We start from the raw sequence: 16,354 nt of genomic DNA, 5'->3' as shown, positions 1-16,354 counted from the left end.
TGAAGTGGAGTGAGACGGGGGGGTATGCATTATGGATGCACATGTGGCAGTCTTAACTCGCTCTGTCTCTCTCTCAGATCCGATGGGAGAAGAACATTACACTGGGGGAGCCCCCTGGATTCCTACACTCATGGTGGTGGTACGTACATTTTCTTTTATGTAGATTCTCATTTAAACACCACAGTTTACACACACACACACACACACACACACACAGTGCCATTCACGACATGTGTAGGAGTGGGGAGGTAATTGCTGGTAACGACAGGTACGTCTTCTGATGTGTGTGTGCACTACTCTCTTCACTGGGTGACGAGCAACAATTGTCCTGATCCCATGTGGCTCAGTTGGTAGAGCATGTGGGTTCGATTCCCGCGGGGGACCAGTGAGAGAATGTATTAACTGACTACTCGCTCTGGATAAGTGTCTGCTTTCAAACTTGAACAGAGTCTGTATTTCTTTTAAAGGTTAAGCTATGATTACAGCATGTGTACCTGGTACTGTAAATACGTTTTATACTTTCTGTTTGTCGGAGTTGAAAACACCTAACCCGTTATGGTCTCTATCTATGGTATTTGTAGAACCAGCTTCGGTTGTATTCTTCCTCTTGTAGCGGACTTGTCAGACGTTTTGATACCAAATAAATACTTCAGTGTATTCACGACCTGGATGCAGTCGCCTCTGAACTGACAGGCTGACATGTATTTCTCACAGGATGAGAAGGAAACACCCATGCCTGGGCTCCCCTCCAGCTGACGGAGGGAAATGTAGAGAGAGCGAGAGATAAAGGAAAGAGCGAGACTGGGAGAGAGGGAGTGGGTTCACAGGCAGTTTTTGTTTGCCCTCTGTCCTGTGCTCCTCATCCTGAAAATCCCCTCTACCCTCCACCGCTGAACAGGGGCATTTTTAGCGGCATTCTGCCCCCTGAATCGCTGACCTGTTTTAATTGTGAATCATGTTTACACAGCTCATAATGGTCCTTAAGACAGCCGGTGTTCCCTCCGTCTGACAGATTTCACTTAAATCTACCAGAAGCACAGACAGATTGACATACACAAACATACAGTTTTTGAACAAGTTTACTTTCACGTTGCCTAACCCTCAAAGTTTTAAAGTCTCCGATTGCTGAGGCACAGTTTGAGGGAGCCCCCTGTGTGTGTGTGTGAGCAGTTGCAGAGGAGAGAGATTATTAGCTGAACAGGGCCCCAGTGTGGTGTGACCCAGTGGAAGGGTGTCTGTCTGGGGCTGCAGCATGTGGACGGGGAGGCTCACTGGGGGGCCTCCCCCTCCTACGTCAACCCCCTCCCCCAAACAAAAGGTCCAGATGGTAAGGGAAAGCCAACCACTCCCCCTCCCTCAACCTTTGTCTGAAGGCCTGTCCTTTGTTTGCGGAAGAGACCCCAAACGGATTAACTCCTTACATTCCAGTCTCCTTTGTGTTAAACAGCCAAATCCCCCACCCTGGGTTTTCTTCCCTGCTTCTGTCTCAAACAGTTTCCTGTTGGGCCGCGCAGGGCTGAATGGGTTGAGGGAGGGGGTCAGTCATCCACATCTGTTGTTATGGACGCAGAGATAAAGCCAGGGCTCCGAGAGGGGTGCAGGTGTTGATTGTGTCATTAGCTCTCTGCATTGGTCTGCCAAATCAATTGTTTTAGCCAGTTTTCACTGGACATACACTCTGTCACCCTCTGAGAACCTCACCACAATACTATGTACACGGATCATCCCTCAAATTGCTTCCAGCTGAAATTCCTCCTTGCGAGGGGCAAAGAAAACACTCCAGCAAAACAGACTTGCCCCATGCTAGCTCTCCTGGTTATTCTGTATAAAAGCAGGTATCAGGCAGGAACCTGGGGCTTTGTGGTTCCTTTCAGCCTGTCTGTGTCAGGCAGAGTAGAGCTGCTATACCTGACCCAGAAAGACACTAGATCATCTGGCCAGAGCTTTCCCCTGGTTAAATAAATAAAGGAGTAATCTGTTCCTCTCATCTTTAACAAGATGCGCACACATTTTTCCTTTATTCTCTTCGCCCATTTTCAGATGTTGAATTTATTAGTTATTAATCCGAGGGGAGGGCTCCTGTGGAATTCTAGAACAGATTTACATGGTGTGCTGTTTTAGGAGATGGAGTGCCTGTTTCTCTTGTGGCCTCACATTGGTACCAGGAGAATAGCAAACCTCAGTAGGGTAATAAAGACCGAACAGTTTTGTTTTTTTGATTACAGGTTTTGTCCCATTTAAGAGCAGCTCAGGCTGATAATAGTAGTAGCAGCCATAGTCAACATGTCTCCTCTCTTCTCCTGTCCGATCCTCTCCTTAGCCTGGCTGCTCTGTCGCCCCAGCCACATCACTGTTGATTTAATGCCCAGGCCCTTCCAACCACTTGTCTGTGTTTACTCTGCCCGTAATGGCAGAAGGCACATTGTTACCACCAGGCTTTGTCAGAGAACAGTTAATTGCAGTAATTATCACAATGGCATTTCATTTTTGTAATTGTCTTATGAATGTTGATGCTGTGGAAAGTGTGTGTGTGGCCTGTTTATGCTGCCAGTCCACATTTCCACATTGTTTTGACTGGCAGTTCATTTGGATATGGCAGAATTTGCCCTCTTAAACTGGAGTATGAATCTCACACCGACTAATCTTAGGGATTCCACACAGCCAAGTTAATTTATTTAAAGAGATTGAGCGGTTCTTTGGCGACTAGTACGTTTATTTATTTTTTAAACCTCCCGCTCTGGGCTGGATGTGTCAATGTGTATGTAGTTCATACATGCATATAATCCATGAGCAGAATTACGGTTTTACCTTGATTAGCCACGAAATCCGTAGTTTTAAAAGCTACTGTTTTCTGGAAACTGTGCAGCGCCATGTTCCCCCACGTGTGCCAGCCCCCTAGTAATTTGAGTTTCAGCCAATGAGCTTCAGCCCGTTGCTATTTGAGTGACAGCTAGCAAAAGGCTTGCCCAGCATTATCCAATGAGTTTGCAGGGTGGGCATAATGGCTCGTTGGACACAGCAGAGTTCAAGTGAGAGCGATGACATGGTGCACATATCTGCACATACACTGAGTGTACAAAACATTAGGAACACCTTCCTAATATTGAGATGCACCCTCTTGCCCTCGGAACGGCCTCAATTCTCGGGTATGGACTCGACAAGGTGTCAAACGTTTCACGGGGATGCTGGCCCATGTTGACTCCAATGCTTCCCACAGTTGTTGTGTCAAGTTGATTGGATGTCCTTTGGGTGGTGGACCATTCTTGTGAGCACTACATTCAAAAACGACTGGCTGAAATTATACAAAAGTTTGACATTCTTTAAGGTGAGAATGCATCCACAGTATGAATATTTCCAGCTTTTCAACCGATAGTTAGCTAGTTTAAACTAGGCTTGGCTACCTTCAGACATGCACCAGTGTTGCATGTACAGTCTCACTGAGACAAATCAACTTTGCTATTTCAAACTTTGGAGGGTGTCAGGTTACGATAACCCTGCTCCCCAGTCCCCATCCCCTGGTTTGCACCTAGTTGCAGCTTTCCAGTAACAAACTATAACACGCGTCTTATTTCATTTCCCAGAGAGCTGATTGGATTTGAGATGGTCCCTCTGTCTCCCTTCGGCAGGCGCAGCTCTGACAAAGCTGCAATCTCTTTAACGGCAGCTGATAGATATGATAATGCAGCCTGGCTTTATTGTCAAGTGACTGAAGGGCAGGCTTCATGGGCCCCCTCAACACACACACACACACACACACACACACACACACACACACACACACACACACACACACACACACACTCTCGGGCATAAACGCTCGCACATGCATAGATCCACACGCATGAACCCGCATACACACACTTCTCTGTTCTCCAGCTTTCTCTACTCTGTTTCTCTGTGCTATTCATCAGGGAGTACAGGAGGACAGCTGACCCAGACAGTGCACACCTGAGAGCAGAGAGCAGTAGAAAGTCAAATGTGTTATTATATAAAAATAGAGGTAGTTGTATCTTTGCTATACTTCACTGTGCTTACACTGTAATAAGACCGTACATATGAATGTACCTACCTTGTACAATAAATAGAGTTTTACCACCTATAAAAGTGTGACAATATACAGTACCAGTCATAAGTTTGGGCACAAATCAAAATTGTATTAGTCACATGTGTCGAATACAACAGTGAATTGCTTACTTACAAGCCCCCAACCAATAATACAGTTTAAAGAATCAGAATAATTCATTAGCGAGTCTGTACCGGTACCCCCTGTGTACAGAGTCAATGTGCAGGGTTAGTTAAGGTAATTGAGGTAATATGTACATGTAGGTAGACTATGCATAGATAATAAGAGAGTAGCAGCAGTGTAAAAGAGGGGGTGGGTAGGCAATTCAAATAGTCTGGGTGGCCATTTTGATTGCTGAACAATTAATCTTATGGCTTGGGGGTAGAAGCTGTTTAGAAGCCTCTTGGACCTAGATTTGGGGTAGAAGCTGTTTAGAAGCCTCTTGAACCTAGATTTGGCGCTCCGGTACCACTTGCCATGCGGTAGCAGAGAGAACAGTCTATGACTGGGGGGGCTTTGACAATTTTTAGGGCCTTCCTCTGACACCGCCTGGTATAGAGGTCCTGGATGGCAGGAAGCTTGGCCCCAGTGATGTACTGGGCCGTACGCACTACCCTCTAGTGCCTTGCCGTCGGAGGCTGAGCAGTTGTGATACCAGGCAGTGATGCAACCAGCCAGGATGCTCTCGATGGATCTGAGGACCCATGCCAAATCAAGTCTCCTGAGGGGAATAGGTTTTGTTGTACCCTCTTCACGACTGTCTTGGTGATGTGGACACCAAGGAACTTGATGCTCTCAACCTGCTCCTCTACAGCCCTGTTGATGTTAATGGGGGTGTGCTCGGTCCTCCTTTTCCTGTAGTCCACAATCAATTCCTTTTGTCTTGATCACATTGAGGTTGTTGTTGTCCTGGCACCGCACGGCTAGGTCTCTGACCTCCCTATAGGCGGTCTCGTTGTTGTCGGTGATCAGGCCTACCACTGTCATCTGCAAACTTAATGATGGTGTTGGAGTCGTGCCTGGCCGTGCAGTCATGAGTGAACCGGGAGTACAGGAGGACACTGAGCATGCACCCCTGAGGGGCCCCCGTGTTGAGGATCGGCGTGGCGGATGTGTTGTTACCTACCCTTACCACCTGAGGGTGGCTAGTCAGGAAGTCCAAGATCCAGTTGCAGAGGGAGGTGTTTAGTCCCAGGGTCCTTAGCTTATTGATGAGCTTTTAGGGCACTTTGGTGTTAAATGCTGAGCTGTAGTCAATGAATAGCATTCTCACATAGGTGTCCCTTTTTGTCCTGGTGGGAAAGGGCAGTGTGGAGTGCAATAGAGATTGCGTCATCTGTAGATCTGTAAGGGCGGTATGCAAATTGGAGCCATGACCAGCCCACTATGGTGGTCTGCTTAAAACATATTGGTATTACAGACTCGGACAGGGAGATGTTGAAAATGTCAGTGACGACACTTGCCAATTGGTCAGTGCATGCTCGCAGTACACGTCCTGGTAATCTGTCTTGCCCTGTGGCTTTGTGAATGTTGACCTGTTTAAAGGTCTTACTCACATCGGCTGTGAAGAGAGTGATCACACAGTCATCCGGAACAGCTGATGCTCTCATGCATGTTTCAGTGTTATATGCCTCGAAGCGAGCATAGAAGTTGATTAGCTTGTCTGGTAGGCTCGTGTCACTGGGCAGCTCTCGGCTGTGCCTCCCTTTTGTAGTCTAATGGTTTGCAAGCCCTGCCAAATCCGACGAGCTTTGGAGCCGGTGTAGTACGATTCGATCTTAGTCCTGTATTGACTCTTTGCCTGTTTGATGGAGGGCATAGCAGGATTTCTTATAAGCTTCTGGGTTAGAGTCCCACTCCTTGAAAGTGGCAGCTCTAGCTTTTAGCTCAGTACGGATGTTGTTTGTTATCCATGGCCTCTGGTCGGGGTGTGTACGTACAGTCATTGTGGGGACGACGTCATCGATGCACTTATTGATGAAGCCAATGGCTGATGTGGTGTACTCAATGCCATCGGAGGAATCGCGGAACATATTCCAGTCTGTGCTAGCAAAACAGTCCTGTAGCTTAGCATCTGCTTCATCTGACCGCTTTTTTATAGACTGAGTCCCTGGTGCTTCCTGATTGAATTTTTGCTTGTCAGGAAAAGGAATCAGGAGGATAGAATTATGGTCAGATTTGCCAAATGGAGGTTGAGGGAGAGCATTGTATGCATCGCTGTGTGTGGAGTATAGGTGGTCTCTAATATTTGTTTTTTATTTTCTCCCTCTGGTTGCACATTTAACATGCTGATATAAATTTGGTAAAACACATTTTTTTCCCTGCATTAATGTTCCAGGCCACTAGGAGCCCCGCCTCTAGATGAGTGTTTTCCTGTTTGTCTTAAGGCGGAATACAGCTCATTGAGTGTGGTCTTATTGCTAGCATTGGTCTGTGGTGGTATGTAGACCGCTACGAAAAATACAGATAAACTCTAGGTAGATCGTGTGGTCTACAACTTGTCATACTCTACCTCAGGCAAGCAATAGCTCCAGACTTCCTTAGATATCGTGCACCAGCTGTTGTTTACATATATACAGTGCCTTGCGAAAGTATTCGGCCCCCTTGAACTTTGCGACCTTTTGCCACATTTCAGGCTTCAAACATAAAGATATAAAACTGTATTTTTTTGTGAAGAATCAACAACAAGTGGGACACAATCATGAAGTGGAACGACATTTATTGGATATTTAAAACTTTTTTAACAAATCAAAAACTGAAAAATTGGGCGTGCAAAATTATTCAGCCCCTTTTACTTTCAGTGCAGCAAACTCTCTCCAGAAGTTCAGTGAGGATCTCTGAATGATCCAATGTTGACCTAAATGACTAATGATGATAAATACAATCCACCTGTGTGTAATCAAGTCTCCGTATAAATGCACCTGCACTGTGATAGTCTCAGAGGTCCGTTAAAAGCGCAGAGAGCATCATGAAGAACAAGGAACACACCAGGCAGGTCCGAGATACTGTTGTGAAGAAGTTTAAAGCCGGATTTGGATACAAAAAGATTTCCCAAGCTTTAAACATCCCAAGGAGCACTGTGCAAGCGATAATATTGAAATGGAAGGAGTATCAGACCACTGCAAATCTACCAAGACCTGGCCGTCCCTCTAAACTTTCAGCTCATACAAGGAGAAGACTGATCAGAGATGCAGCCAAGAGGCCCATGATCACTCTGGATGAACTGCAGAGATCTACAGCTGAGGTGGGAGACTCTGTCCATAGGACAACAATCAGTCGTATATTGCACAAATCTGGCCTTTATGGAAGAGTGGCAAGAAGAAAGCCATTTCTTAAAGATATCCATAAAAAGTGTCGTTTAAAGTTTGCCACAAGCCACCTGGGAGACACACCAAACATGTGGAAGAAGGTGCTCTGGTCAGATGAAACCAAAATTGAACTTTTTGGCAACAATGCAAAATGTTATGTTTGGCGTAAAAGCAACACAGCTCATCACACTGAATACACCATCCCCACTGTCAAACATGGTGGTGGCAGCATCATGGTTTGGGCCTGCTTTTCCTCAGCAGGGACAGGGAAGATGGTTAAAATTGATGGGAAGATGGATGGAGCCAAATACAGGACCATTCTGGAAAAAAACCTGATGGAGTCTGCAAAAGACCTGAGACTGGGACGGAGATTTGTCTTCCAACAAGACAATGATCCAAAACATAAAGCAAAATCTACAATGGAATGGTTCAAAAATAAACATATCCAGGTGTTAGAATGGCCAAGTCAAAGTCCAGACCTGAATCCAATCGAGAATCTGTGGAAAGAACTGAAAACTGCTGTTCACAAATGCTCTCCATCCAACCTCACTGAGCTCGAGCTGTTTTGCAAGGAGGAATGGGAAAAAATGTCAGTCTCTCGATGTGCAAAACTGATAGAGACATACCCCAAGCGACTTACAGCTGTAATCGCAGCAAAAGGTGGCGCTACAAAGTATTAACTTAAGGGGGCTGAATAATTTTGCACGCCCAATTTTTCAGTTTTTGATTTGTTAAAAAAGTTTGAAATATCCAATAAATGTCGTTCCACTTCATGATTGTGTACCACTTTTTGTTGAATCTTCACAAAAAAATACAGTTTTATATCTTTATGTTTTGAAGCCTGAAATGTGGCAAAAGGTCGCAAAGTTCAAGGGGGCCGAATACTTTCGCAAGGCACTGTACATGCCCCCCTTGTCTTACCAGACGCCGCTGTTCTATCCTGCCGATGCAGCGTGCAACCAGCCAGCTGTATGTTGATAATGTCGTCGTTCAGCCACGACTCCATGAAGCATAAGATTTTACATTTTTGAATGTCAAGTTGGTAGTATAATCTTCTTCATAGGTTGTCACTTTTTATTGCATGTTAGCTAGTACAACCAAAGGCAGTGGGGGTTTATTCGATCGCCTATGAATTCTCAGAAGACAGCCCGACCTCCATCCTCTTTTTCTCCATCTTCTCTTCACGCAAATGACAGGGATTTGGGCCTGTTCCCAGGAAAGCAGTATGTCCTTCACTTCGGGCTCGTCAGACTCGTTAAAGTGAGGAAAAAAAAGCTTCTGACAGTTCGTGGTGAGTAATCGCTGTTTTGATGTCCAGAAGTTATTTTTGGTCATAAGAGACAGTAGCAGCAACATTATGTAAAAAATTAGTTAAAAAAGTAAGTTACAAACAATGCAAAATGTTTTACAATAAAACAGTTGGTTAGGTGCACGTAAAACGTCAGCCATCCTCCCCGGCGCCATGATGCTAATCTACTCATTCAAGGGTTTTTCTTTAATTTTGTACTTTTTTCTACATTTGAAGAATAATACTGAAGACATCAAAACTATGAAGTAACACATATGGAATCATGTAGTAACCAAAACAATGTTAAACATATAAAATAAACTCAGCAAAAAAAAGAAACGTCCTCTCACTGTCAACTGTGTTTTATTTTCAGCAAACATAACATTTGGTAAATATTTGTATGAACATAACAAGATTCAACAACTGAGACGTAAACTGAACAAGTTCCACAGACATGTGACTAACAAATGAAATAATGTGTCTGTGAACAAAGGGGAGGGGTCAAAATCAAAAGTAACATTCAGTATCTGGTGTGGCCACCAGCTTCACCAGATTTGCCAGTTCTTGCTGTGAGATGTTACCCCACTCTTCCACCAAGGCACCTGCAAGTTCCCAGACATTTCTGGGGGGAATGGCCCTAGCACTCACCCTCCGATCCAACAGGTCCCAGACATTTTCAATGGGATTGAGATCCGGGCTCTTCAATGGCCATGGCAGAAGACTGACATTCCTGTCTTACAGGAAATCACGCTCAGAACGAGAAATATGGCTGGTGGCTTTGTCATGCCAGGATGAGCCCGCAGGAAGGGTACCACATGAGGGAGGAGGATGTTTTCCCTGTAAAGCACAGCGTTGAGATTGCCTACAATGACAAGCTCAGTCCGATGATGCTGGGACACACTGCCCTAGACCATGACGGACGATCCACCTCCAAATCGATCAGGCATCCAGAGTACAGGCCTCGGTGTAACGCTCATTCCTTTGACGATAAACGCGAATCCAACCATCACCCTTGGTGAGACAACTCGACTCGTCAGTGAAGAGCACTTTTGCCAGTCCTGTCTGGTCCAGCGACGGTGGGTTTGTGCCCATAGGTGATGTTGTTGCCGGTGATGTCTGGTGAGGACCTGCCTTACAACAGGTCTACAAGCCCTCAGTCCAGCCTATTGTGCGTGATGGATTGTGCGTTCCTGGTGCAACTTGGGCAGTTGTTGTTGCCATCCTGTACCTGTCCCGCAGGTGTGATGTTTGGATGTACTGATCCTGTGCAGGTGTTACACGTGGTCTGCCACTGTGAGGATGATCAGCTGTCCGTGCTGTCTCCCTGTAGCGCTGTCTTAGGCTTCTCACAGTACGGATATTGCAATTTATTGCCCTGGCCACATCTGCAGTCCTCATGCCTCCTTGCAGCATGCCTAAGGCACGTTCACGCAGATGAGCAGGGACCCTGGGCATCTTTCTTTTGGTGTTTTTCAGAGTCAGTAGAAAGGCCTCTCTAGTATCCTAAGTTTTCATAACTGTGACTTTAATTGCCTACCGTCTGTAAGCTGTTAGTGTCTTAATGACCGTTCCACAGGTGCATGTTCATTAATTGTTTATGGTTCGTTGAACAAGCATGATAACCAGTTTTTAAACCCTTTACAATGAAGATCTGTGAAGATTTTGGGATTTTTACAAATTATCTTTGACAGACAGGGTCCTAGAAAGGGACGTTTCTTTTTTTTCTGAGTTTATATTTGAGATTCTTCAAAGTAGCCACCCTTTTTTGCCTTGACAGCTTTGCACACTGGCATTCTCTCAACCAGCTTCACCTGGAATGCTTTTCCATTCGTCTTGAAGGAGTTCCCACATGCTGAGCACTTGTTGGCTGCTTTTCCTTTTCGTCCAACTCATCCCAAACCATCTCAATTGGAATGAGGTCGGGTGATTGGAGGCCAGGTCATCTGATGCAGCATTCCATCGCTCTCCTTCTTGGTCAATTAGCCCTTACACAGCCTGGAGGTGTGTTGGGTCATTGTCCTGTTGAAAAACAAATGGTAGTCCCACTAAGCGCAAACCAGATGGGATGGTGTATCCCTGCAGAATGCTGTTGTAGCCATGCTGCTTAAGTGTGCCTTGAATTCGAAATAAACCACTGAGTGTCACCAGCAAAGCACCATCACACCACCTCCATGCTTCAAGGATGGGAACCACACATGCATAGATCATCTGTTCCCCTACTCTGCGTCTCACAAAGGAATGACGGTTGGAACCAAAAATCTCAAATTTGGACAAATCAGACCAAAGGACAGATTTCCACCGGTCTAATGTCCGTTGCTCGTCTTTTTGGGCCCAAGCAAGTCTCTTCTAACTGGTGTTCTTTTAGTAGTGGTTTCTTTGCAGCAATTCGACCCTGAAGGCCTGATTTGTGAATCAGGCTGCCATAAAGGCGGCACACAATTTGCCCAGCGTCATCCGGGTTAGGGTTTGGCCGATGTAGGCCGTCATTGTAAATAAGTATTTGTTCTTAACTGTCTTGCCTAGTTAAATAAAATAATATTTAAAAAAAACTTGAACCCTGTGAAGCATTTTTTTGGGATGCAATTTCTGAGGCTGGTAACTCTAAACTTCGGTGGTCCTCACGAGAGCCAGCTCCATCATAGCACTTGATGGTTTGTTGCGACCACACTTGAAGAAATGTTAAAAGTTCTTGAAATGTTCCACATTGACTGACCTTCATGTCTTAAAGTAATGATGGACTGTTGTTTTTCTTTGTGTATTTAAGCTAATATGGACTTGGTCTTTTACCAAATAGTGCTGTCTTCTGTATATCACTCCTACCTTTCACAACACACCTGATTGGCTCAAATGCATTAAGAAGGAAAGAAATTAAACAAATGAACTAATTTGAAATGCATTCCAGGTGACCACCTCATGAAGCTGGTTGAGTGAATGCCACGAGTGTGCAAAGCTGTCATCAAGGCAAAGGGTGGCTACTTTGAAGAATCTCAAATATAAAGTATATTTTGATTTGTTTAACACTTTTTGGTAACTACATGATTCCATGTGTGTTACATCATAGTTTTGATGTCTTCACTATTATTCTACAATGTAGAAAATAGCAAAAAATAAAATCCTTGAATGAGTAGGTGTCCAAACTTTTAACTGGTACTGTATGTTTTCAAACTGAGGCGATGAATGATTATCTGATACACGCACAGTTATGGGTCATCAGCTCATATTTTCTACTCCATTTTGCAGTCTGTCATATCAAGTGTCAGGCGTTTCTCACGTTAGAAGTCTGGTTTTGCCGCCTCAGCAGAAAGAATGCATATTGTGGAGTATTCGCCTTCGAATGTTTTGGAAAAAGCGTAATGTTTCTCTTGAGCCCCAGTCAGATCAGCAGCTTTTATGTGCTATCCATTAAATCAATATCTTAGGCGCAAGCACAATTTAATGGGGACTAGTTAAACAGGTAATTAATTTCAATTAAGTAATTGAGAGCATTTGGATTGGAACCTGGTGCCCTCTTCAACCCTTAAGGACTGGATTTTCCTTAATTAACAAATTTCATAAGTAATTGATCAGTAACCAGCATCTCTGGCCCAGCAGAATGAGAGCCACTGTACATGAGATGGTTCGATTCGATGACACTGCTTTGCTGTAGCTCTGAGGTGGACTACAGGTTGGATTAGAATATTTTAGGAAAATAAACTGACAAAGTTCTTCATTTAAACCCTGGTTATAAAGGGTATAAGTGAAGACACCTCGGACAACTAACTTTTTAGCTTGATCATGTTTCACTTTGTCATAGATGTGGTCTCCATGGATAGATGCTAATTTAGCTTACACTTCACATCCACATACTGTGTACACATTCATGCATGAGGGAATCAAACCCACAACTGCATGATGTGGCCAGCACCATGCTCCAACCAACTCACTCATGTGAACAAAATCTGGCTGTTAGTGTAAACTGAAACCATGTCCAACCATGTTCTCTCTCTCTCCCCACAGTGTATTCTGGGATCTGTACTGCGCTGCTCCGGACCGGAGAGAGACATGCGAACATTCCAGCGAGGCCAAGGCTTTCCACGACTATGTGAGTCAACCTGTCATTGTTGTTGTGTCAGAGGCACAGTGGCCATTGTCACGTGGTTGTGTGGGCTACTGAATGTCTAACTGTTATCAATGTTAATTTTGCAACATCAAATTGAGACATTTGCGTGCATGATTGTTTTGGTGGTTTTGGTCATGATATGAATGTAGTGTTGCTTGGTTTCTTACTGCAATAGGTTATATCCTCCCAAGTTTAGTGAAACAGTTTCCTGGCTACCCCTCTCACTACTTCCATGTGACCCCTGACCTCAGAGCCTTACCTAAACTGTCTGCTGAAGGTGAAATGTCAGGCCTCTGCAAGGTTTTTATTGGCCTTCAAATGGTTTCAATAAGGGTGGGAGCAAATAAAGCAACTTGGTGAGCTGTTGACCTGGATTAAGTTCAGTGCTGGGGCCGATGCATGGGGCCCAATTGGGGGTGGCGTAGGGGTCATGGGTGCTTGCCTTCCCTGACCCTCTCATCTGCAGAAGAGCTGGATGTTCCCTGGTGCTGGAATTTATGTGCTGCCTGAACTTGTGAACATTTGTTGACGCCAATCTCGGACTGCAAATGGCCATGATAATGTGCCCACTGATTGTGACCTCTAGCTCATTGGCGGGACTGATGATTTGAAGGTTAAGCTGCAGTCCCCTTGGACTTCATCTGCCTCACTCAAGGCAAATGCGTTTTATTTGTTATCGCCGCCATACCATAGTGCAGAATTCTCCTTTTTGGTCATGTTTTGGCTATGCTAAACAGTGGTATGACATACCTTTTAAAATGTTTAAAGTAAGGCTTGTGCAGCTAATCGGTTATGTTGGTCAGACTGTATTACTACCAGTTTGTTGTTCACCTGGCCAGTTAAGGAAGGAGCTCTAGAAATGGATCATGATGGTTCTATTCCTGCAGGTTTCCCAGTTCTGTGCAGTTCCATACTCTCATTTAGTCTGACAAGTATGAACAGACCAGACCTCCATCAGAACAGACTCATTTGTCGTGAGTGTGTATTGCACAAGATTCACCCTTTTAGAACCCAGAGCGGCCGTCGACAGCCTTAAGTTACAATAGCTGCTGCGAACAGCCTTGTTCTTCTAACAACAATATCTGTGTCAATTTCCAAAAATAACTTGCGAGCAGCCTGTTATCGTATTCGCATTTCTGTTGTCATCAATGAGAAACCGGAAACGGGGTATGCTTTCATTGGACTTTTCAAAGTGATTTTTTTTAACTTCATTACTCAATGACCGTGCCGAGGCCGACGCAGCTTTTCACTGTGATAGAGGTTTTATCTATGTTGGTTGGTGATATGGATTTGCACACGTCCTTGCACTTTGAAAAGCGAGAATGTCCAGGTGAGTGAAATGAGTAAACAGCAGGTATATGTTTGGTGTTGTCGACGTTCGATGCTGTGAAACTTGGGGAATAGCTGACAGATTAGCAAGTCATTCATGATAACTTGGTTGGTACAGGCGAGCACATCAGCGGTGGAGCTCGAATGATTGATTGCTCTGTCTCATGGAAGTAGTTGGTGTTTAGCTGTGTATATAGTCCGCAAACTAGTTGGTTGTTTTGTCTCGTTTCTACTGATGTAATTCAAATGGAAACGGCCCAAGCTGCTTGCTATAGTTAGCTAGTTAATCTGTCAGGCAAGAAAAGTTGTGTGTAGCATTACATTTGGGCTGCGCTCACGAAGCGTCAATCTCACTAGCTAGCCATGCAGATAACCAGCTAACTAGCCACCGACTTGTGTTCTGGTGGGCTTAGGTCATGGTTTGTCATGTTTGCTAGGTGCAGATATTCTTAGGCTATACATTGCCTTGTTGTTCTATTATTTGACAGCTTAACTGTCATGTTAGGGTTGAGGCCCGCACACTGGAGCTCATATGATGAGTTGGATATTTGTTTACGTAACCATCTAACAAGTTGCTTGTTTTGTCCTCTTTCTACTGATGCAATTCATTTGGAAACTGTCCCAGCTTTGTAACTAATCAGCTAACATTGGCAAACTCTGTAGTTAGTCTGTCAGGCAAGAAATCAAGAGTTAAGAAAATATTTAGTAAATAAACTAAACACAATAAAATGACAATACCGAGGCTGTATACAGGGGGTACTGGTACTGAGGTAAATTAGAAAGATGTGTGTGTGTGGTGTGTGTGCATGGTTGAGAAAAAGAGAGGAAAAAAGAGCGAGACACAGGGAGGGAGAGATTATGTTCCTATAATCGTATCCTGGTTGTTGCTCCTCTCCCTGTGTTACTCTGTTCCTTTAGGTCAGTGAAAGAGAAGGGAGTGATGTGGAGAGTCAGGGCTCAGCAGCAAAAGGCAGGGAGGAAGAGGAGTTGAGTAGAGATAGAGATAGAGATGTAGAGGGAGTAGAGATGATTGGAGGGATAGAGATGATTGGAGGGAGAGAGGTGGAGGGAGAGGAACATGGAGGAGGGAAAGGAAGAGGAGGAGGGAGATGACGAAGCAGAGGGAGAGCATACCTGAGAGGGGAGCCTACGTTTCCATGGTGTGTGTCTGCCCCAAGTCCCACCATTCACCCTTGTGCCACACCACTTGGACCTAAAGTGACCGTAGCAGGGGTTTTGTAGGAATTTGTATCTGTTCCAGAGCTTGTTAGGGATTACAACAAGACAATGGGGGGGTTGACCATCTTGACCAACTGAGGAGCTATTGCAATGTTGGACGCACAGGCAGAAAATGGTGGTAGTATGTGTTTTGGGGGATGCATACATTGTGTGGGGGACCCTGCAAAGGCCCCTTCCCAGAAACCACAGGCGCTGGGCCCTGAAGGCATTCAAAATGCAGCTTGTGTATTCTCTTTGATATGGCTATAGCGGCAGGAAGGGGAGCCAAGTGTGTGGCACCAGGGCGTGTGGACCGAGTTGTAACTCATTGGAAAGTAGGGGAAGTTTGAAGGGCACAAGTGTGGTGTGCATCCGGAGTGGACGCAGGGCAAAGAGTGGGAGCTGTGTAGAAACCTCCTTTGGGAAGCTCTGTGTTCTGAGCCATTTTGCAGGATGGTGTTGTGCTATAGTGTGAAATATGAATTTGTCCTACAAATCTTTTATTGTCACTGAACAGTTGTTGTATTTTGTATCTTCTCTCTTTATCTGACTCGATCTCATACTTTTTGCATTCACTGAATTGTTGTCAAAGTAGACTACTATCTCTTAGTGTCAGGCCTGGTCTGTACTAAATCTTATTGCCAGAGGTTACCTACATTTTGAAATCGTCTCTGAATAGGTGTTTGCATTTTTACATTGTTACAGAAGTATGAATCGTTGTTAATCAATTCGTTTTGAAATACTTTCTGAATATTGTCCTCTGGTCACATTTTGGATTATTTATTTATATGTAAATACTTAAGTATAATATATCATACTTGGTACATTTTGCGTGAGTAATTTAGTCATTTACTACAATTTAAAAACTCTAGTGTCTAGTACTCTAGTTTTTTGTTGTGTTGTGTGTTAATCATTTTTTGATAGTGAGTGTCTTTACACAATGGAGAAATGTGGGTTGTTCCTATTGACATGAATTTGGTGTCATATTAAAGAAGAGGTCGTTTTCTTTAAAACTAAGTTAACTTGTAATTGTCATTTATTCTTTGTTT

General features: G+C 44.4%; 1 protein-coding gene across 2 annotated transcripts in view; it reads left to right on the top strand.

Moving 5' to 3' along the window:
* The window catches only part of ssbp4 (single stranded DNA binding protein 4), a 131,469-nt gene that overhangs the window by 19,373 nt on the left and 95,742 nt on the right, over positions 1-16,354 (top strand). For both annotated transcript variants that reach the window (XM_021603840.3, XM_036978055.2), the window contains exons 3-4: positions 78-139; positions 12,656-12,740. In XM_021603840.3, coding sequence (XP_021459515.3) covers positions 78-139; positions 12,656-12,740 — 147 coding nt within the window. The remainder of the gene's footprint in view (positions 1-77; positions 140-12,655; positions 12,741-16,354) is intronic.

Source organism: Oncorhynchus mykiss, chromosome 5 (assembly GCF_057628025.1).
Source record: "Oncorhynchus mykiss isolate SJ-2025 chromosome 5, ASM5762802v1, whole genome shotgun sequence".
NCBI lineage: Eukaryota > Metazoa > Chordata > Actinopteri > Salmoniformes > Salmonidae > Oncorhynchus > Oncorhynchus mykiss.
Note: the sequence above shows the minus strand (reverse complement) of the source record. Positions and strands in the feature narration are given on the sequence as shown.